This window comes from Buceros rhinoceros, unplaced genomic scaffold (assembly GCF_000710305.1).
Source record: "Buceros rhinoceros silvestris isolate BGI_N320 unplaced genomic scaffold, ASM71030v1 scaffold3111, whole genome shotgun sequence".
NCBI classification, from domain to species: Eukaryota; Metazoa; Chordata; class Aves; order Bucerotiformes; family Bucerotidae; genus Buceros; species Buceros rhinoceros.
The window spans coordinates 17,431-41,437 of record NW_010395765.1 but is presented as its reverse complement, the minus strand read 5'-3'; the positions used below and the strand labels follow the sequence as shown (position 1 = coordinate 41,437).

The 24,007-nt window shown below is 40.6% G+C and overlaps 1 protein-coding gene across 1 annotated transcript in view; it reads left to right on the top strand.

The window, feature by feature from the left end:
• The first annotated feature begins 14,533 nt into the window (after nt 1-14,533).
• The window catches only part of LOC104501769 (carboxypeptidase B-like), a 19,948-nt gene continuing 10,474 nt past the window's right edge, over nt 14,534-24,007 (top strand). The window contains exons 1-8 of the mRNA XM_010145637.1: nt 14,534-14,693; nt 14,800-14,875; nt 16,118-16,242; nt 18,594-18,693; nt 20,153-20,254; nt 21,592-21,693; nt 23,638-23,748; nt 23,847-23,937. Of these exons, the coding sequence (XP_010143939.1) occupies nt 14,623-14,693; nt 14,800-14,875; nt 16,118-16,242; nt 18,594-18,693; nt 20,153-20,254; nt 21,592-21,693; nt 23,638-23,748; nt 23,847-23,937 (778 nt within the window). The 5' untranslated portion in view covers nt 14,534-14,622. The remainder of the gene's footprint in view (nt 14,694-14,799; nt 14,876-16,117; nt 16,243-18,593; nt 18,694-20,152; nt 20,255-21,591; nt 21,694-23,637; nt 23,749-23,846; nt 23,938-24,007) is intronic.

The window sequence follows — 24,007 nt, the reverse complement described above, 5'->3', positions numbered from 1 at the left end:
ACATAAGGACTTTACACAGCAGAAGAATCACTTTTATCCCTCTAAAACTTTTTTAAAAATGTAAGCACTGTTATTTATCAGCTCCCTAGTGAAAAATATTTGTGGTTTTCTTTTAAAAAATGATGAAGCAAAACAGATGCTGCAGTGCAGAGAGCCCAGCAAAACAAGGAACAGATTTTTTGCTCCCTCTCCAGTGTCCCATCCACATTATTTGCAGTCATGCAAGACCTCATTAGGCCATGTGCTGAGCCAGGATGCAGCCCTGCTGCCTTGGGAGCTGCACACGTGCAGCTGAGATCAGGATTTGGCCACGTACTTTCTTTCCCGGGCCAACAAGCAATATAAATTCTTACAGATGCACAGACAAACCCAGCCATGGTGCAACTTCACTTCTGGCAGAGCTCACGTTCCCTGTGTTGGATACAGCTCACGGATAGCACGTTGCCTTTCATCAGGACACTGACCAACAAAACGTGAAATAAGCCTGTCTGCTCACTTCACTTCTCAGCTAGCACAAAGGGCAAGCAGCTCTTTGTGATTCTGTCATCTCAACGCCCACCAAAGCATCAGTTTACCCCAGAAAACAGCACCATCCTCTCGCTGTCAGGTGTCCAGCGTCTGGCAAGGCTGTGGCATTAGTCCTGCATCCTGGTGCAAGCCCCCAGCTGAAGGGGATGGCAGTTATACCAGTCTTTTGCTCACCCCAGGACAAAGAGTTTGTTTTCTGCCTGGCACAGGGCTCGCAGAGACCCCAGCCCAAACAGGGCTTGGCAGAGCTACAGCACAACTTGAGAATTTTGGGGGCTTCTTGTCCCTTGGGACGGAATTCCTCTATAGGTGGTGTTTCACAGGAAATCATTAAGATCCATGCTCTTGAGCTACCTCTGACTCATTCAGAACTTGCATTCTCTCCCACCAAACAGCTTACGAGCTCTGACAGCAGGATACACAGTTCAAAGATGGCAGGTGAGACTCTCCTTTAGGCTGTTATTTGTACAGTCTGAAAGAGGCATGAATCACGGTGACGTATTGACGAACCGTTTGCACCATGAACACATGTGCTTTACAAAGATCATCATTTACCCTGCAGAGCTTGTAAAACCTTGGAAACGTTCATGCTAGAGACCTGCAAAAGTATAAATTTCTTCAAACCCTGTGGATTTGTAGTGAAGAATGTACTCAGATTACAAAATTTATGGGATATGAGACCCCACATGTCTCCCCTCCAGCCTTAAAAACTTGGTCTAGCTGAATTAAAAAAAAAAAAATCAGGAATTACTGCTTTCAGGATCCATACAAGAGTTAAAATCAACAATCTGAAAGAATTTAGTTCTGAATTATATTGAAATAAGACTTCAGAGGAGCCAAGGCAAAAAGAAAAGTATGTAAGAGTTTTGACTTCTGTAATTTAGAGAACTTACGTTTCTCTTTTTAAACAGACAGATTTGTCTTTTTTTCTCAGCACTGGGCTACTTCATAGCAACATGACTACGTTCTTCCTAAAAGGGCATACATCTTAAACAGCTATTTTATTAACATACAATTTGGGACAAATGGGGAAAAAAGCAACTAAGTACCTGAAATAGTATTAATGGAGCTTTAAAAAAACAACTTGTAACATCATATAGTCCTCTATAATACTCTGCCAAGAGCTCCGTACAGTTGCATCCCTGTGAATGCTTGGGATTGTGGCCTAAGTCAGCACAGCTCGGAATGTCATCCCTGGGAAGCAGACTCTTTCCTCCAAGTTTCCAGATGCTGAACTTCATTTAAACAAGTAGAACGTACATTAAATCCTTTTTCCGTGTAAGTAATTGCTGTTGTAATGCCAGAAAACTGTGGAAGCAACGAAGGTCAGCACAATTCCTGAATGGGCGGCCACAGACTGCACAAGGCAATCTTGCCCTAACCGTGCCTAGCCCAGAAACAAGCTTAAGGACTCCTGATGCAAGTTTATTTGAAATGCGGATTATTCTTTTTAATGCTTTCTGTTGTGAGGTTGCTTATATATGCTTCCATAGTTCATCTGCATCACTCCCGACTCCTAGCCTTCTGCCTGACTACAGTTCCTCAGGGCAGAGTGAATTATCAAAGAAAAATAGTATAAATCAAAAGTCCTTGCATATTACACTGTGGGGAAAAAATATAAATAAACATAATGCTCTTGCTGCCAAACTCTCAGTTACAGACAAATAACATCAGTGAGAAAATTACTACTTCTATAATTACTCCTCTCAATAACTGTTTTTTGAAATCCTGTGAAAGCTCTCGGAGTGCATTTTAAACTTCGGAGCAGTGAAGTAGATCAAGGAACACACATGTTTATTCTTTCATATTAAGAAAGCTGTACAGTATTTGACAGCTACAGGCGATGTGAATTGTGTGAAGCTCACAGGATCATAACAGCAGTAAGCTTGAAGCAGCCTCGATAGATTTAAATACAAAATAAGAACATAATGTTGCCAGTTAAATGTGTTGTGGTGTTCTTCTCTCCTTCTCAGGCCAAGCGTGCAGACAAGAAACATGAAAGCCCACAGTTAGAAAGGAAAATGATAATTTCTTTTAGTCACGAAAAGTGTAGCTTTCCCGTGTTTTAACCAAACTGTAGTTGAGGGGGAAAAAGAAATAATTTTAAACAAAGTCTAAATTGAGGGGCTGGGAGGTAGGACATGGTTAAATGGATTAGATCACCTCTGGAACACAGACTTGCAGCAAGAGCATGTGCATTGCTACATATACTATCGCCAAATCTTCAATACAGGAACACTTGTATGAAGAGGAACAAATCAGAGGCAGGGTCAACAGATGACAGTATAATCTTTAACAGAGAGAGCAGCTACAGAGAGATTAAGAACACCTTTTCACTGTCGTTCTGTGCCTTGAACGAGACCATCGGCAGAGCTTTCTCTTTTAAGCCATGGCCACGTTTGCTAGAGCTGTATCTGGAAATAAAGTGACTCCTTAGTGTCACTGGCCCAGCCTTTGCAATAAAAAACTCAAGAGAAGCAAAATATCGAGGAAGATGTTTTGCCTAAAAGCACTAGTTCATCCTCTGAAGCAATGTCTACCCTTTGCTTTGTCAATTTTCCAAACCAGCTGCTAGTTATCTGTCATATTAATATGCTTTTAATACACTGGGCTTGAAGCAGCTGGAACAACTTGAAACCAATTTGAAAAACATGTTTATAGAGAACGGCAAAGGAAATGACCTGTAACATTGTAGACACAGTATGTTCCACATGAGAGCTCTATCAGTTGAGGTTTTTACCAACTCAGTTGTTTTATTATTGTTCGAGGCCTCCAGTTTTCATTGTGAAGCTACTAACGGTGCTGTTAGTAGGTCTGGGATGCCTTCGACTTCCCATCTGCCTTCCTTGTGTGGTCTGTTGTTCTTTGGTCCCAAGGAAGAAGAGGTGGTACAACAGCCATCTAAGTGAACAGCTCCACCACACATTCCTGAGCATCTGCAGCAGAGGGCATTGACTAAACCCGGATTTACTTACCTAGTAGGTGTGTGAGATGAATGATCAAGCAGGTATTTCCTTCCTTTTGTGGCTATGAAGAGACAAGAACGAGCTTCAAAGAATAAGTGCTACAAAATGGTTCAAAAGAACCATTGTTTTTCTTCCAAGCAACTTCCCTGTAAAATGTAATAAATCTTCCTTGTAAGAAAAGTGGTCAACAATCCACCCACCCACCACTCTTGCCATCAGAATTTAGTCAAGTATGACAGTTAGAAAGATCAGTTTTAACTGTTTTGGACGTTAGGATCACATCTTAGAATGTAATGAAGGAGAAAGCTGATGTAAAGTCTCATCTTTGGTTGTGCATGAAATCTTAATGTGATCCAGAATTATTTCCAGTAAGCCAAACTAATCACTTTTGTTTCATAAACTTTGAGGCTGAGATTGTAAATCTGACAAAAAACCCAAACAAACCAAACCATAACAGACAACAAACCCACAAGCAAAAATTTTCCCGACAAGTACTATATATTTCCACATTTCATAAAGAAATATATACTTGCCTTTAAATAGGCATTTGATAAATAAAGTACTGCAGGCCATTGCTTTCCTTGGCACCAATAATTTGGAACATTTTGGTGGTTTTGCATTTAAATTCTCAAGCCTAAACCCAACATTTACAGGAAATTTCCTTTGTGCGTTCAAGTGCTTTTAAAATGGACGTTATGAAGGACTAGTGGCATTTTGCAGTACTGAGGTATGCAAAGTGTAGTTAACTAGAGAAAAGATTGAAGTACAAGACTGACTACACCACTCAGCTGTACATGTTCTCTACCAGCTGATCGAGATGCTGTCGCTGTGCAGAAACATACTTGTTCCGGTTGGGGTCAAAACCAAGCTGGTCAAAAGCTTCTGATGCCTCACGGGAAAGCCACTGCAATGCTACAACGTGTGACGTGAAGTGCTGCCAGGAGTTAGGAAAGCACTGATGCTATTAAGCGAAGTTTCTAGGGGGTCCTGCTCTGAAACGCCAGTTTGGTTAGCCATGGTTAGAAGCCAAAGTTGTGATGGAAACAGCACAGAGCAAGACAGTGAGTGTACATCTGTCTCACCAGAAAAAAAAAAAAAAGCTTGTTTAATCAGCAGATGCTTTGGGTTGTTTAGTCTAGCAAAATAAAATCTGAGATAGATTATTCCTCATCACAGAGAGGAAAATGAAGATCTTCTAAAGCTAAGGGACAATACTGGTATGTGCATAATAATCGAGTATCAGTTTATCATAAATAAATTAAGGTTATAAATTAAAAGGCGGTTTCAAATCGTCAGAAAAGCGATGGTCACAAACAGTTTTCCAACAGGAGTAGTGGGACTACCAGGCTAAAGAGACCTAAGTTGGCACTTGATGTGCTTGTGAACAGGACAACACAGTGTGATGCCTGAGAAAACTAGAAGAAAGCTTGGTTTTGAAGCACAAAGAACCTGTTCCCTGGGCAAACTGCATTACCCAGCTCCTGATGTTGATGCATTCATTAATCTGGAATATCAAGGGAAATGGATATAAGACCAAGCATTTGTGTACATTGAACATCCTGGAGGATGTTCCTCCTTTTACTCTGTTCTGGCGGCTTAAGGGAGGATTTATTCAAACAATACTTAGACATTCAGTAAGTAATATGAGCACACACACCTTGCAGGGTATCTGAGCATGCGAAAATAAAACTAATGACAATCACGTTTCTTTAGACAGAACTGCATCCACTAATGAATTCACTGCCTGCTGATAGTGGAGACAGAATGAGACTTTTCTAATCTCGGTCTCCCTATCACCTTTTATTCTCAACCTGGCTTCCCACTTCTTATCATGCTTTCAAAATTTCTTACCTCTGTTCAACCTCTGATCAGCCAGGGGATAAAGGAAATCCAGCTGGAACTCACCAGTTTCCATTTTTAAGGACTGTTTCTAAATTTTCAGTTCAGCGTGTTAGCTGGACTGCTTTGCTACCCAGTTTGAACCATGGCTATTCCATAAACCCGCTGATGCCAAATCTTACATAAAATGTTGGGTTTCACAAACAGCACTTTTTCAGCTCAGATATCCTCATTTAACTTACAGGAAAGCTCTAAGTGAGAGAAATTGTCTTACTTCTTGCCAGACTGTACAATGGAAATGCAGAGCATATTACAGCAACCTTCAATATTTCATTTTAAATGTTTCATCAGGCATGTTAGCAGTTACCCTGAATCTGCAGAAAATCCTGCAGCAACCTTTCATCCAGAGTTAAGCTAGAAAATCTGCATTGCTTTGCCGTGTGCCACATGGCCTCATAAGCTCAAGGGCCTGAAATATTAGGTAACGCTGCTCCATTCTCCATTTATCAGTGCAGAGGCTTCATACAGGTTTGGAAATGTCATCATCCCAACAGAACCCTATAAACACCACCAGGATAAAAGCATGAATAGCAACTCACCTTGAAGACATCTGAGGGGTTTCCATCTGCAAAAAGTCTTAGAAAGTCTATAAATCCTCTCCTCTATAAAATATCAGAATTCTGCACTGCAGGACCAATGAATCCATATTGGGTTTTCCATCCGACGTGGAAATCAGAGAACAGCAGTAAGATAAGGAGAAGCAGATTTTTTTCCCTTGGGCCTAGGTATCCTTTCGGCAGTGCTGTTAGTCAAATCCCTCACCTACAAATCACACTGCCACCGAGTATGTAACAGCCCTTTCCCAGGTATCACAAGAACTGTAAATCTTAAATAAACAAAATCATTTAGAAATAAAAATCCAAATATTACGAGTTCCATTAATAAATTATTTTCATGTGCTATTTACTAAAAGTATGATGAATCTCTCTAACAAATTTGACTCTGCACTTCCGACTTTAAATCAAATATTAACTGCCAGTAAAGCAAGTAAGAAAAAAATTACCTCTTCTTTAATCTTAAATACTTCTACATTTAGCATAATTGGGATGGCTTCTTCTGGGATTGCATACTCCTCTCAAGCACACTTTTCCTGCCTGCTAAACATAATGGTCTGTCTCTCTCGTATAATGTACACACCTTCGGCTTGCTCCACATGGATGAAGAACAGGGCTTTCCATTAGCACGTGCTGAAGCATCAGCCTAAAGTCCATCAAATGGCCAGAGGGGAAGTTTCAGTATCTCAAGGGTACTGGAATATGACCGACACCCTCACTGCATTTCATTTCTATTATTTAGCCCTGACAAAACCTCTCAGTTCAAGCTGCAGAAGCTTGTTATTCAGTGAGGGGGAGGTATTGAACATCAGGAACTGTTCTCATTTTCCTGGAGTGAATACTAGTTTCTTCAAACATGTGACAAGTTCCAGCAATTTACCTAATTCAGAAAACAGGGTGGGATAAAGGCAGCATAAAGAAAGCAAAATATTTAATTTAAAACTATGTATGAATCAGAATCAAACAAAATCCTAAACTTCATGTATTCTTTTGTAAGCCTTCCAGTGAGAAACCAAAGTCAAATGTGAGCAACATAATGAACTAAACAAGAGGCAGCTTCACTTGCGGGGGTGGGGGAGGGGCGGGTTCGGGGGTGGAGGATCCTTGGCAGCAAAAGAAGAGGAAAATATTCCCCAACTCTTCTTAAAGCATTCTACTGCTAGAGCTAACCACAGCAGGGAAGGAACTTCACCTTGCACTATGGAACTTCTCAAGGTAGGAGTATCATGGGTTTCTACAGGAAAAAAAATATTTATATACATAAAATAGATGTTATATTCTGTATTTTTATATATTTTAATACTTTTTTTTCTACCTGGCCAGGCTTTTGAACCACATCTTGTGATGACATTTGCACCAAACCAGCAGCTGAGCTGCTGCACTGCATGGCTGGAGTCCTTAGTCACAGAACATCACGGGTGTGACAGACCGGCTGCAGAATACAGCACAGGGCCTTGGGATACCTTTACTACCATTTCCACGAAGCACTACAGCAACATTTCCACATCAAAATACATCTTTTTCTGAGAAAATGTTTTAAATAATTCACAGCAAATGTAAAGATTTCGGGTAGCTGTGATGTTTCAGGAGGCAGTGGATCAAAGCATGGTATCTCTCTCCCTCCACCCCTTCACTCCTTCCCAGCAGATCTGATTTCAGGGTTGGAAACTGAGAAGTGCAGAGAAAACTAAGTAAGAAGCAGAGAAAAATTAGTAGAAAAAAGCATCTGTGTAAAACTGGACCTGCATGGTCCCAGTGTTTGCAACACCCGTCTTTCAAACTCTTTTACAGTTTTCAATCAAGTTGGTAAAAATACTTCTATTTTCATCATGCTCTACCAAGCAAAAAAGCAAAATGATTAATTTAAACATCCAGACTTACACGGACGGGTGTAATACAGCAGAATCTGGATGCTGAATTTAAAGCAGCTATCTTATCTCTGATGCCTAAACATTTCCATGTGTACAGACAAAAATATTTCCCAAGAATGGTGGTGGTTTGTTCTGCAGCTTGCTGCTTTTTTGCTTCATCAAGGTCCTTTCATACAAATTTAACAGAGACATGTCCAACTGAATTAATTTCCAGATAAATAAGTGAAACTGAGAATAGACTATGGCTACATGGTGAATTGTTTATATTCTGGATGTTTTTCTTTGTTCTATGAAATTTAATGTTTACTGAAAAAGAGTTAATCATTAATTTCTTGAGAAGTCCAGTTTTAGCTTTAGTTACAGAATCACAGAATTGTTTTGGTTGGAAGAGAACTTTAAGATCATCAAGTCCAACCATTGACCCAGCACTGCCAGGTAACTACTAAAACCATGTCCCCCAGTGCCACATCTACACGTCTTTTGAACGCTTCCCAGGATGAGGACTCCACCACCTCCCTAGGCAGCCTGTTCCAGTGCTTTACAAGCCTTCCTGTAAAGATATTTTTCATAATATCCAACCTAAACCTCCCCCAGAACAACTTGAGGCCATTTCCTCTTGTTCTATTGCTTGTTACTTGGGAGAACAGACCAACCTCCACGTCATCACAACCTCCTTTCAGGTAGTTGTAGAGAGAGGTAAAGTCTCCCCTGAGCCTCCTCTTCTCCAGGCTAAACAACCCCTGTTCCTTCAGCTGCTTCTCATAAGAGTCATGCTCTGAACCCTTCAGTTTTGCTGCCCTTCTCTGAACCTGCTCCAGCACCTCAACATCCTTCTTGGAGTGAGGGGCCCAAAACTGGACACAGGACTCAAGGTGTGCCCTCACCAGTGCTGAGTACAGGGGGACAATCACTTCCCTGCTCCTGCTGGCCACACTGTTCCTGATACAAGCCACGATGCTGTTGGCCTTCTTGGCCACCTGGGCACACTGCTGGCTCATGTTCAATCAACTGTTGACCAGCATCCCCAGGTCCTTTTCTGCTGGGCAACTTTCCAACTCTTCGCCAAGCCTGTAGTGTTGCAGGGGGTTGTTGTGACCCAAGTGCAGGAGCCAGCACTTACCCTTGTTGAACCTCATACTACTGGCCTCGGCCCATTGATCCAGCCTGTCCAGATCCCTATGTAGAGCCTCCCGACCCTCAAGCAGATTGACGCACCCTCCCAACTTGGTGTCATCTGCAGACTTACTGAGGGTGCACTCATCCAGAACATTGATAAAAAGAACAGGACCCAATTCTAAGCCCTGGGGAACACCACTTGTAACCGGCTGCCAACTGGATTGAACTTCATTCACCACCAATCTCCGGTCCCGGCCACCCAGCCAGTTTTTGATCCAGCCAAGAGTACACCCATCCAAGCCATGAGCATCCAGGAGAATGCTGTGGGAAATGGTGTCAAAGGCTTTACTGAAGCCCACAATGTCCAGAGCTCTTCCATCATCCGGTAAGTGGGTGACCTTGTCATAGAAGGACATCAAGTTAGTCACGCAGGATTTTCCCTTCATAAACCCATGCTAAATGGGGCTGATCACCAGGTTGTCCTGTACATGCTGCATGATGACACTCAGGATGACCTGCTCCATGGCTTTACCCGGCGCTGAGGTCAGACTGACAGGCCTGCATTCCCTGGATCCTCCTTCTGGCCTGTCACATTTGCTAACCCCCAGTCAACTGTTACCTCCCCACTTAGCCAGGCCTGCTGGTAAATGATGGAAAGTGGCTTGGTTTAGTTGTCGGCTTCCTTCTATGAATAGAAGGAACTTTTCACCTAGGCAAGAATCCATACCTCGGTTAGATTTCTGTGTACCTCGGTACACGCTTCAGTAGCGCGAATTTGATTTCTTGTTACACTTTCCTTGTGAGGTCTCACAAATGGCTAATACACTTGCTTAAATCAGACAGGTTCTCTGCTTGTTTGAACTTTGTTTATTTACATGTTCACAGAGGAACAAAGCGTGCCAAGATTAATTAATTCAGCTTAATTTGCTACCCCATACTCCTATAATGAGTGAGCTCTCACTGCGGTTTGTGCAATTAGTGTGTCTTAATAATGCTATCCCAGTCTAGATTATTAGTCCAATTAATTGCTTTGGGAAGAGTTTTATGAATACTTTTGATCAACTAAGAAGATGATCATCAGTCTTTTGAAAAGGAACATACTGTTACATGAACAAATTGGTGTGCAGGATACCCAATTAATCTATTTGGAATTTGGTCTTCTTTTTACATGACTTTTTGGTTGTTTTTTTCCTTTTTGCAATGTCACATATGAAATCTAACTCCAAAAGTAAGTAAAAAGTAAGAAGGCAACTAATTTTAATGATGTTTTATTACGTATGTCTTGTTGGGAAGAAAGACAGAGAAAGACAGAGGTCTAGTTGACCACAGTGGAGTTCCACTTTATACTGCAGCTTGTGAATTTGAGTTACTTCAACAGATGCAAACTGAGAAAGTTCATTCATTTCTAAATGGTCTTGTTTTTCTGAAACAGGTAGAGCTCCCTGACCTGTGCCAAGGTAAAACAACAATTGATACAACATACCTCTCCACAAAAGGCACAAGATTTCAAAATCATTCAGAGAGAACTATCCCAAGTTTCATGTCTACAGATGAAAAACAAGCTATACAGGAGAATAATAATGTCCATGATTTACACCACCCATGAAGGCAAACACATACAAAAAGCAAAACAGAACAGTAAATTACCCAGCAATCCGTAAAAAAAAAAAAATTTCAATTAGGCATAAGTGTGGAATCAAGCTGCTCAGTCCATTCTCTTCCTTAACCTTTCTTGCTGATGTTTTTTATGCATCCTGGACTCTCCCATTATCTATCATCTGTCTTTACTCCCACTCCTGGTGATCCTGCTGTGCTAACTCTAATATAGCATCTCTATCTGGATCATATTTAGCTGGATGAAATAGAGATTCATCTGTCTGTCTAAATCCTTCTGTTAAAACTGGAGATGGATGATTGAACACTGACAGTCTGATTTACCTTCAGCCCCTGCAGAGCCCAGAATGGGATCCAGGGGAGTACTGAGAAAGACAACATGCTAACAACTCGTATTAGATAGCCTGGAGAGTCCTCAATAGTGGGCAGATACTCCTGTATCTCATTACAGAATAATTCTAGCACTGCCTCAGCAGCATCTGGTTCTGGCATTGCCAGAGACATTACCTAGGTGTAAATCTTGTGCTGATCTACACCAGAAGAAAACCTCCTACACCCATCAGATACTGCAAGATGAGAGTTGAAAGTTTCTACTGACTTCCATTAGCACGAATACTGAGTGCCTAGTCACATCCTTTTAAAGACTACGAACTTTTCACTGTAGGTGTGCTCTCTCACTACATACCACATGCTGATCTCAGTGCTTTAAAAACTGTAAAGGGAATGACCTTATGCTTTTTAGTATCTTTGAGCTGTTGCTGAGTCCTGCCATGACCCTGCCAGCCTTACAGATGCCTGGGAATAGGCTTGAGTATGAGAACCCTCCACACTCCTGCACATGACAGAAAGCCCATCCCAAGGACAAGCTAATTAAGCAGATGTCCATAACCAATAGGTGTGAGGTCAGTTCTCACTGCTTCATTAAGAATCTTTTTTTCTGTTTAGCATTCACAAGATCCTCAGTGCTTGGTTTCTGGGAATTCTGGCACCACAGATACCTTTAGTCACTGTTTCTATTTTAGTATATTTCACGCTTTTTTCGAGCAAATAAGATTCTGAATGTCTATGGAATACACAACAACTTCTAGCAAAGTTAGCACTTTCTAAACACTAAGCAACTAGTGTATTATTGTAGAACGAAGCTGCAATACATTCGGTCTTAATACCGACTACTAGAGGTCAATGGTAAAAATACGATACCTGTTTCACAGGAGATACCACGGCACAGGAGATACCACTGACCCTACAAAAGAAGTTACAGGTTTTGCTGTTTCTCACCTGTCGAGTCAATAGGAGAAGCAGAAACACAACCCAGAGCCATGACAGCTACCTTTTTTTGCTCCATACCCTAGATCTCATCACTCCCATTCTTTCCTTTCCTTTTACAGTTCCTGTTCACACAAACTATCCAATTCAGGAAACTGGTACCTACTAATACCCCTAGAAAAAGAGACATTATTTATATTCAGACTTCTGGACTCAGTTTCATATCAAATGAGATGAAAGGCTTCAGAGGATGAAGGATGCTTCTGAAATACTAACATTGATGTGTATTTTTTTCCTTTACCTGTCTGCAGTTAGCCTTTGTAAACCTATCAAAGTGGAGTGCCAGAGTATTTCTGTTCTTAAAACTGAAATAAAAAATTACTACAAAAATTAATTTCAGCTGGAATATAGCCAATTATTAGCATCAAAACTTTTTACAGCTCATGTGACCAAACACAGGGAATACTCTTTGTGAGTGACAGCATCATAGAAGGGTTTATTTAAAGCAGGCAACCGCAGTGAATTGCAATTTTTCACACTTTTTTTTAAGCTGTGCTCACCTCAAGTATAAGACAAAATACATGTCCCAAAGGAAACTACTACACACTGTCAGCTGGCTTTTTTTATTAAAAAAAAAAAAAAAATCTTTCTTCTGAATCTTTTCAAAGACACGGGTGATACTAGCCTCTGCACTCGGCGTAAGTAGTAAAAGCCAAGGTTTACTCAGCCGTGGCCAACTGATGTGCTGCTGGCTTCTAATCAGACACTAAAAAGAACAGATGGCTTAACCAAATTTAATTTGCTCTTTTATTTATCCTTATGCTGCCTCTTTTTCATACAAATATTAAACATTTATATTACGCAATAAGAAAAACAAGACAGTCTTTAGAGCTAGTTTATGAGCTAATCTAACAGATAACCATCGATGCTGAGACGAAAAATACATCACTTAAGTAGGATCCCAGGTCATTGTTTTTTTCTGACCTAGTCTGGGATGAAAAGAGCGAAGACTGCCATTAGAGATCACAGTATTCAGCAATGTTTGCCAGCTCAGTAGTTGATGGCAGTAAATGCTGCATCTGTGACAGTCTGGAGAAAAGAAACCATACAATAAAAAAACTCCCACCATCTCCAACTGCATGAAAAAGCAAAGAACTTCTTAAAAGTAAACTCAAAAATTGAGATCTGGCAGTCTTCTGTTTCCAGGATGCCTCTCAGTGCTCAATAGCGAATTATGACATCTGAATTTGTTTGATTACTTCTTGTGATCATTTATTCAACGCAATATCTGGGCTTGATCATCTCCACATTATTGTCTTAGCAGTGTTCATGAGATCAGACCATTTTATAGGATACCATAGCTCTCATCATTGTAAAATTAAAACTTCTGAAGACTTTGCTGCATAGTTTTGGCTGTCTGTCAGAATAACTCCTGCTGTCATCCTTCTTAGGAAACTTGACTCTCAGTAAGATTATTGCTAGGCAATAGCACGCAGTGCTACAAATTAGGTCATCAATTGTAAAGTTCAAACCCTATGATTTGTCAAAGACAGTTTTAGATATATAGGCTCAGTGCAGTTTTGGAGTCTCTTGTAGGAATATATCCATCAAGTCTGATGCCACATTAATTAAAATGGTCATCGACAATTCAAATTTCTGCACTTTGAAACTGTAACTACGTCTTTCAATCTGAGATGAATATATATTAATTTCCTAATAAATTTTCAGGTATTATATGATATATGTAGATTTCTGCAAAAAGGAAGTCAAAGAACATCTTCAAGATTATCTGTGTTTGGACGTTTTTAATTTTTCTGGTCACTTAGGCATAACAGAAGACAGAACTGAGCTCATAAATTCCATTCTTTATATATTTACACACTGATTCATTTAGAGGCTCCCTGTTGAAAACACCAGTCACGTCAGGACACAGTATCAGCAGACAATGTTACAATTAATGCCAAGTACTCGTTAATAAAAAGTAAACAGATGCAAGTTCAGTGACACAAACACACTATTGTTTCTCAGTTTAGGCTCAACATGAAAGATAAAGCTAAAAATGCCTTTGTATGACTACATTTCCTTTGATCTTCTTGACCTACATATAACGCCCCCAGCAGCGCTCAACTTAGAAGATATTTACCACAGATTAACTTAGAGAACATGCAAGAACCAGTGAATGTATTGTGTGGCGTACATGTACAGCTCTCCCGCAACTAGCAATTCCTGTGTGCTCGGTTCTGCAGACACCTAACTTGCTCACAAGTTTCAGCGCAGTGACTGAGCAAAGAACAAGTTCAGTACTTCTCTGAAAGAGGGGAAAAAAAAAGAATTGGTAAATCCCAACTGTTTCCTCTTCCTTTGACAATCAGCCCCATATTATTCCAGAAGAGGGACAGTGCTGTGTGATTAAGGCCAGTCACATGCAGCAACATCTGATAGACATCTACCGCTACATAAAGTAACAATAAAGTATTATAAATTTTATAGTCCAGCAACTAAACGAATGCAAAAAAAAATTATTCACATACAATGGAAAAGAACAAAGTAAATTAAGTTCACTTTCTCATATCTCGAGTTTATCTGGCTCAAGTAGCAAGAATCTTTAGCAGCCCTCCTTGAGACTTTCAGTTGTTTGCCCAGGTGCGGAGTAAAACACACATTATAAATAGTATGCAAATAAAACAAGGCCAAAGGAATAACCTATCAGTTGATCAATGGTTGTTCTGGTGTGTAATTGATAAAAGGAAGGACAAAACAGGTTATAAAAGCAGCAGAGAAGAACTGGGGGTTTTTCTTTAAAAAAAAATGTGGTCACTCTTGGTTCTCATAGGCGCTGCAGCTGTGTCTGCGCACCTGCAGGATGGTGCCTTTGAAGGGTAAGAACAGACATCAAGTTTTATATTTGCACAATTTCTTCTGCATGAGCAAAAGCCTTTCAACTAACTTACCTGTTTGAAATCCATTCTCTTTCTCCCTTTTCAGGCAGAAGGTGTTTCGTGTGATTCCGCAGAATGATGAGCAGGTGGAAATCATCAATTCCCTTGCCAGAAACATGCAGGTAAAGAACCTAGAGAAGGGGCTATATTGCTTCTGAAAGGAACATTTCTCCTTTTGTTCAGCTAACACATATCTTTAAAAAAAATCATGCCACTGAATTAAAGAGCTAACCTTGATTCCATTAAAGTCAGCTGGATGGAGAACCTCTTCAGAAGGAATAGGACAAGGTGATAAAGCTAGAGCTGTACAAATGTATTCCAATACCTTCCTAGAAAGTCTGGCTATACCAGTCTGAATATCAAAGTGCCCACCAGAATTTACTCATAGAGTAAATTAATCTGAAATGCTGTATTCAGTGTGGGGTGCTTTCAAGAATGTATTAGATAAAACATGGAAATTCCAACTACCAAAACTTTTACCATTATAGACAAAACATCTTGCTCATGTAAATAATCTAAAAACCCATACTCGCAACAAATTGAACTTTCCTTTAGCCTCTAGTCTGTCACGTCATCTTTTCTTCTCCAAGTTTCCTTTAAAACCTTCTTTCTTTCCAGCCAAGCTGCATGTTTCTCACTGACCTTGATGTAGATATATGATGACACAGTGATATGAGGAAAAACAATGAAGACAGAAAATGTGTTTTCTATATTTCTCTTCAGCTTTGATGTTGTAAAATAGCTGTTGGTGCAAAAGACACCATTATCTGTAGGATGAAAGGATGGTATTTTTGATGAAAAACAGATGTGGAGAACTATCAGCAGCAGGCTAGTACAGCATGCTGGAACAGTGTTCTGCAGAACAATATGCTATTGGAACGGTGCTGCCAATATTAAGAAAATTAATATACCATGCTCACTTTAAAGCATGTAGTATAAAGGGATTGTTTGTTTCCTTTTGTTTTAAGCAAAGTTCCCCACACTACCACTGTTGTACTACAGGACTGATGTAATAGTATATCCCGGAATAGTTACCTCACTTGAAGACACAGTTCATGAATACACCCACCAACCCCAATTTCCTTCACATTCATGAGACAAAAGAGTGAAAAGGCATTAGGTTGGCAAACCAGCTTTGCTTTCATTGGCCTTTAACCAGGTGCTAAATCCAGATGTCTGGAAGCTGACTTCAGCAAAAACACGTTGATAATTCTGGCAAGCAAGGTTGGGTCAGTGTAATAGGATAGAAATGAAATTCGATATATTATTCACAATTGACACCACCACCCCACATACACCCACCTAAAAATCACAGCCCAGTGTATGTATTTATTTGTTTATGTATTCATCTGGCCTTCTTTCAGGTTGACTTTTGGCAGCCAGACTCCGTCACACTGGTAAGGCCAAAAATGCAAGTTGATTTCCGAGTCGAAGCTGACGAGTCTTTTGAGGTTGAAGATTTCTTGAAAGAAAGTGGAGTGGATTATAGGTAAGTTTGTTCTCACTACTGTATTTTGAATAGAAGGAGATCAGATACTGGGGAAAATGTGTTTGATCTTTTCATATTGGTCAACCGAACTTCCTGTCACAAACTTCATCCCTCCTGTGGATGCCCTTACTAGGTTCAGCTTTCCTATGGCTGTTCAAATGGACTGTAGCTGCTCTGTGATAAAAGGGTAAGGTGAAATGTTGATAGAGGTAAGAGGAAGCAAAGACTCATTACCAGGGACCTCCCCAAGGTGAAAGCTCGCTGCAGTACACAAGGCTGGAGTACAGAGGGGACAAGAAAGATTTCCCACTAAAGACAAAATGCAGCAAAGGTGTAGAAAGAACCAGAAAGTACACTCGTCAGGTTCTGTAAGCTGCAGACCTATAACTGGGAGGGCCAAAAACCCTAACTGGTGACAAATAGAAGACAGTTGCCAGGTGAAGAGCCAAGGAAGTGGGCAGAAGAGATTCCCAGGATAGCCTTGGACTTACTCATGTCACACAGCAGATGCATGGCAAGGATTTCTCCAAAGAGAAAACTCTTAATTGACTTAAATATTTCATAAGTATATTACCCAGAAACAAAAAAGCCCTGAGTTTCCATGACCAAATTCAACTGCAACGTAAGTGGAGGGAAATGACCACACACACCGCCACATTACACATCCCTAAGAACAGAGGCGTTGTAGTGAGTAGCACTAATGGGAGAGTAAGGAGAAAAGAGTGGAACCACACAACTACTTACACTCAATATCTTCCAGTTACTATGCAAAAATTTAGCTAGGATGAGAAGTTGACTTTGGGCTGGAATGGAGTGAGGTTGTCTGTCTTCGTTTCTCCTTTAGCTCCACCTGAGCATTGCAAACTGGTTTGGTCCAGCTTGATTATCAAGCTTTTCTGATGAGTAATGAATATTCTTTCAACATCATGTACTCAGACACTGTAAGTCAGTGTTACTCGATCAATTCTCATAAATTTTATTTGGCTTAGTGAAGAGGTTTTGTCTCTTAGCCACCAGATCAAACTCCTTCATCGGACACCACATGGTTCTCACGAAACATAACTTTAACGATCTGCTAAACTTGAGGATAATCCATCCCTAAATTTAGCACCCTTGTGTTAATCCTCTGATTTGGAGGCCACTAGGGGAACAGAACCTAAAAACACTCTTGAACAAATTGTTTTCAGTAATGCCACAGTCCACACACAGTAAGGAAATCCAATTTCAGTGGAATTTCCTCTTTGGCAAAGGAAGAGTTACTCTACATGTGTTCATTTTTCCTATAATATTAATGAACTCTCGCAGATCCATGCACAAATCTTTTGATTGTAACAAAGGCTGTAATGTCTGGAAGGCGTCCCTGAAAAACTTCAGCGGAGTGTCCTTGTGACAACCCAAGCTGTTACAACTCTTTTGAAGTGCTGCTGCAGTGTCATGACACCATGTCAATGTAGTAATTTGCACTGTTTATTTTGAAGGCTGGTGGTGCCTCACAAACTGGCCTCCTCCTCTTCTATCCAAATCACAAATGACCAAGGACATATCCTGGATGAGTAAGATTTCTAAGAATGTTAAGACAAGCACTGGAAAAACAAGAGGGCTTCATTTTTTGATAGCCAAGGTTGAAATAAAAACAAAAGGTCCTCAGGAGTATGCTTGATGATGAGCTGTGCCTTTGTGTCAGCCCCAAGGAAAGAAGAATAGCAGAGATCCAGCCAATCCAGACAGGATGCTGGGATTTTCTTGCCATTGTGCATTCTACTTCAATAGCCCACCTCACACGCAGTAAAGTAGAGGATGGATAATACCTCCTGCAACAGAGCTGTCAAACCACACTTAAACTTTGGAAGTTTGGTTTGACAGAGAATTTGATCACACAAGCATCTCTGGGTGGCTGCATGGGATTGTTGCTGCATTCTAATTCTCCTTCAGTGCTGTGCCACAAGTTCAAGAGAGGGCCCTTTCCCACTGAGGCAGAAGCAAGCTGGCAACATGAGGTCAGCTCAGAGCTCATTTCATTTTCTACACACACCTTGTCTCAGCATTGCCAGTCTTAAACCAAACTGTTGCCACCCTGGAGGTTTGTTAGTATGGGAATGAGCAGGCAGATGCTATTTAGGAGGAACCTATTGCTCCCTGATCATTCTGGTGGCAAGGCTGAGGCAGGAAGTAGGTTGAAACTCGATCCTAATATATCTTATTTTCAAATGCATAAATTGACACTCCCACATTTCACTTCACAATCCATACTGCATTAATTCCAGGGAGCCCCTGAAACGTCTACCTGGTGCTTACTTTCCTGCTGCAAATTGTACGCTTCTCTTTATGCTTTTCCTGGTGCCTTGTTGCAGAGTTCTGATTGACAACCTCCAGGCTGCATTGGACGCCCAGTTTGACAGCAAAGCTCGTACTTCCACACACAGCTATGAAAAGTACAACACCTGGGAAACGGTAAAGTCTAAAAGTTGACCATCTAGAAGTTATCAGCTCAATACTTTAGCCTCTGTAGTCAAAATGGCTTCTGATAGCCTTCCAGCCTTCTTCCCTTTTCCTCTTCTGTTCCATCCTTTAATATGATAACTGCTTCTCCGAACTCTTCTTCCTCTTCTCCTTGATTGCTCATTACCGAGTTAATCTGTATAACCTATCCCCCTACACCTACTTTCTCTAATTCTGCTCCCAGGGCTGCAAAGGAAGCCCTGGCAGAAACGCAATGACCAGGCCGACATGCTTCGCTACTCATTTGCTCTTTCCTTTTCACTCCTTCTCTCATCTCCCCTGCTAAAACTTCATTCCATTCCCTGCCTCAATTCTAGCTCTTCATCTTCCACCACAGGCTCTCCCCTCCTCCCTCCTTTTCTCACAGACACGCTCTTTTTTCCTGACACGTAATTGTGACCGTGTCACTCTTCACATCTTTGCAGTGGCTCCTTATCATCACTGCATCACAGTTCTTACACTTGCGACAATTTCCTTTTCATTTCTTTCCTTGCAAAAAATCTATTATTTTCATGCTGATCATTGCCCACTAAGCACCTTTTACACTTTCAAACACGAAAATTTGTATTTTCTCTCCAGGTGGTTTCTATAGAACGTACACAGAACTAATCAATTTTCTTCCATCAGCACTCTCCTAACAACAACAACAAAAGTCTCCTTTTCCAAGGCTATTTAAAAATAAGAACAAAAGCTTCTCTGACTCTGCAAAGGTTACTGGAATGCAAAAAAAAATCAACGTCCATAATGTCAACCATTATTTCTAGTATTTCTTTACCAGTTTGTCTCGATCTGTCTGCTGTTTCCTGTCCTTCTCTTAGTTCATAGGCAGCTATTTGGGCATGAAACACTTTTAGTGTGGATGTGACAAATTTTTGTGGACTTTTGAAGGCTCCTGTAACAAAGAGAATCTGCTCCAATATTAAGATAATAAAGCTGTTATTACTTCCCTTAAATAGCAAATAGAGTGACAGAGATATTATTTCCCTTCTATCTGGCATTGGTGGACTGTTCCCACAAACACCTGTCCAGCACCTCTGTCAGTGATTCAAGAATGATGATGAATAAAAGAAAAACATTACAACACATAGATGATTTACCCTGCTGAGCTTAACAAGAACAACAGTTTCCTTTTGTTAGGAGAGTTTAAGGGGTGACAAGGTCAGCATTCAAAGGGTTTTGTAATCCACCAGCCATACTCCAATGACAGGTTTAGAGAAATTCATACTAGAAAATCTTAATTCAGTATAGCTCTAGTACAAGTAAGAATTAATTCTTGGAAATCTACAAACTATATTAAATATTAGGTCAAATTAGATGCTCAGAAAGACCTTTCCTGCTTGAAGGCTGCGAATTAATTAGTCTGGACCTGAGAAATGCAGACATCACTAATTTTAGCCTCCTTATTAAACAGATAGAGGCTTGGACTGCTGATATTGCTGCTCAGAACCCAGACCTTGTCTCTCGCAGTGTAATTGGGGAAACATACGAAGGACGGCCAATGTACCTTCTCAAAGTAAGTGCTTTGATTTCTTTGGGCCAGACTTTTCCTCTATTATCCTCCTCAAGATGATGATGTCTATTAAAACATCAGTGATGCTAAGATAGAAATATACATTTTTCAGAAAATCTAATGCATTTCATTCACTACTACTATGATTTTTTCCAACTTTCAATATTTTAATTTTTTTTTAAAGGGGCATAATGAATTGTTAGAAGTTCAGACATACAAATTGAACTGCACTTCTGAGAGCTATTTGAATGATCACCTACCTTTATGTTCTCTCCATGTGTTGTTTGTAAACCTGTTTACTCTAAAAGGATCTATAAATTACAGTCTCTCTAGCAACAGGCAAGAAATTTGTTTGTAGCTTCATCGTATATAATTTTGTGCTGGTTTTGGTTGAGGTATGTTACCTTTCTTCACAGTAGCCTGGAGTTGTGCTGGAAACAGTGGTGATAATTCAGAGATGTTTTAGTTACTGCCGAGCGGTGTGTCATCAACAGAGTCAAGACCTTTTCTGTCTCTCACCACAACCCACCAGCAAGCAGGCTGGGGGTGCACAAGAAGTTGGGAGGGGACACAGCTGGTACAGCTGACCCCAACTGACCAGAGGGATGCTCCATACCATACCATGTCATGGTCTGCAATAAACCAGGGGGAAGGTGGGCCAGGGAGCTGCTGCTCGGGGACAGGCTGGGCAACTCTTTTCATTTGCCTCACTTGTCTTCCTTGGGTTTTACTGCTCTCTGTTTGTGATTTTCCTTTTTATTATGAGGATTATGATCGTTGTTGTTGTTTTATTCAATTATTAAACTGTTCTTATCTCGACCCATGATATTTCTCACTTTTACCTTTCCAATTCTCCTCTCTCCATCTTGCTGGCTGGGGAGTGAGAGAGCAGCTGTGTGGAGCTTAGTTGCCTGCTGGGGTTAAACCATGATAAATTTTTTGGCATAACTCTCATGAATAAGACGAGTTAAATAAAGGTGAAAGGATGAAGATTACTTGCCCAAAATTGCATAACTATTTACAATATTACATCATTCAAGCAAACATGATCCACACTTAGAGACACTACCCAAAATAAATCAACAGTGCAGAATAATCAAATAATTGGGAGTGGTGGAAGCTTATCTACATTAATAGAAATGAAATTATTAAGAATCTGTTGTTTCAGCTTGAATATTATGGTCAGCTACAGCGAAGAGGACTCCATAGATTTCCATCTCATCAATGGATACTGTATTTGTACAAAGTTTGACTTTTTAGATCAGCAAGTTAACTGATTTGTTCTGCATTTAAATTATTTTGTCCAAGACCTGGTTTTCTTTTGCTGTTTTTTTTCTTAGGTGGGAAAAAGTGGTTCGAATAAGAAGGCCATCTTTATGGATTGTGGTTTTCATGCAAGAGAGTGGATCTCCCCTGCTTTCTGCCAGTGGTTTGTGAAAGAAGTCAGTAAGCTTAATGATGAAAAAATATTTTACGAAATGCAACTATATTTAAGAAAATCTTAAGTGAGCAACAAGAGCTGAGGCCACAGCAGTTGCCTTTTACCTTTAAATATCTGTCTGTGCTGCCCTTTTCTTACCTCAGATGGTTAAAGCATAACTATTTGAACCAGGTCTTAATGGGTGAACCTGTAATCTTTCAGCAGCTTAAAACTACCTAAGAGCATGTGTCAGAGGCACTGACAACTACAAAGGTTACTTACACAGTCCGTAAATTCCTTTTTGAACCTGTAGTCAGAGAAAGGTGAGAGACAAGTGAACAGTCTAGTAATACTATAAAATACAGTCACGTTCTTTACACAGTCAGGGAGTAGGGAATAAGGAAATTCAAGGGCACTTCAGGAGGCCTCTGCATGCACATCAGAACAGCTGTCTTCCTACAGCATCAGGTGCTGTATTACCTGCAATCGGCTTTACTCAGTAAGGCAACAGAGCGTGCAAAACCGCCCGCAGCTGTACACAGAGTGTACTGAAGAAATGTGTCCAAGAGAGGAGGAAGACTATAGATAAAGCTCCCTAAACTCCAATCAGGAAGAGGGAAATGAATATACATCACTTTAAGCTGCTACCTCATGCTGTACAGAATGGTTTCAAAACCATGAAACCATATTCAGGAAAGAGCTGTATAGGTGCAATCAGCATCACTTTGGGCTAGAATACTTTAGGCCTTAAAATTATTTAATCCATTTCATTTTCCTTCTCCTCACCACCAATATAAAGCAGGTGGGAGTTATCAAATGATGCACAATCTTCTCTATAGAGAAGAGGTATACTCTCCTTCATTTGGGGGGGATCAATCAACTTAGTGGAACAAATCACTGATTGAATCCCAAATTTTGTAAGAATTCCTGCTTCAAGATTAAAAAAAATAATAACCAAACGCAGAAGAAGCAGCTGGGATTTAATGCCCAAGTAGAGGAAAGCCAAAGCACATGAGTGAGCCGTGCTGGCAGAGGCACTGATGGCAAGTATGATCTCAGCCCTATCAGACAGCCATGCGGTTTTGTGTAGGGAGCAGTGGAAATTGGAAGTGACATCTCAGTGGAGCCAATGGGGATGTGATTTCATTACCTCCTAATAAGGCTGCAGACAGTATGCGCCACCATTTTTCTCTTAGCAATTCACGTCACTACAGCTGTCGGTTTCACTGTCTGGACACTTAATTCATGAGTACATCTGACACCAGCAGTGGCTCTGCTCAGCGGATCCAAGGGTGGATAGGCAGAAGTGCTTTAAAAGCGTAGTCCTCTGAGCATCATCAATGGTTCACTTGGGATTGCTTCTAGACAGAAAAGTAAAGGAAAAAAAAAGAGAGAAAAAACATGAGCAAGAAAAACAAGCATAAAAAGCAAGCCAAAACAGGAAAAAGTAAGTTCTAGTGATCTCAAACTGTTTTTCTATATCCTACATCCAACCTTCCCACTTGCCAGTTATAGGACAAAAGATGCCTTTCTCCATTGTATTGCTCCCTGTGTTGTCTTTTTTTCTGTGTAAAGGAAATATGGGTGCAACGTACTTCTTAGAGCAAATTTCCATGCTCATTGCAGGTTCCCTCAGCACTGATATATGGTGTTTCCTACTCAAGTCCATTGTGTGATCAGTGCAATCCAATTACTCCACATAGCATCGGTTGCATGATGTGTGGAGGTGACCTTCCCTTTGAACATCCAGCCCAGCACCAGCACTGGTCATATTGTCTGACCAGCCAGGACAGTCAGTGTAAATCCTCTAAGAACATGTAACATCACAGAGCTGACAACTCACATGGTGGAGTGACTTGGATGACTTTGCCCACCACATTCATTAATTCCTGCTCCAGATCCAGGCCTTTAGATACACACAGGAGATCTAGATCAATATCATCTTTTTCTACTTTTCTCCAACTAGGCTGTTGAGACCTATGGAAAAGATACTGTCGTGACCACACTTCTCAACAGCTTGGACTTCTTTGTTTTGCCTGTTTTGAACATTGATGGTTACGTTTACACTTGGACAAATGTAAGTACATTATTCTTTCTCAAGAAGAGTATTGCTGGGAAAGCCGACTGTTAGAACTTTCTCTTAGTTTTGATCTGTGTTTCACCATTCTGTTTCAGAACCGCATGTGGAGAAAGACACGCTCTAAAAATGCTGGTAGCCTTTGCATCGGTACAGATCCCAACAGGAATTTTAACGCTGGCTGGTGCAGTAAGTGTCTCCTAACTATAGTGCAAGTGATCATAGAGCAGTGCAATAGCCAAGATACTTAGTTACGGAT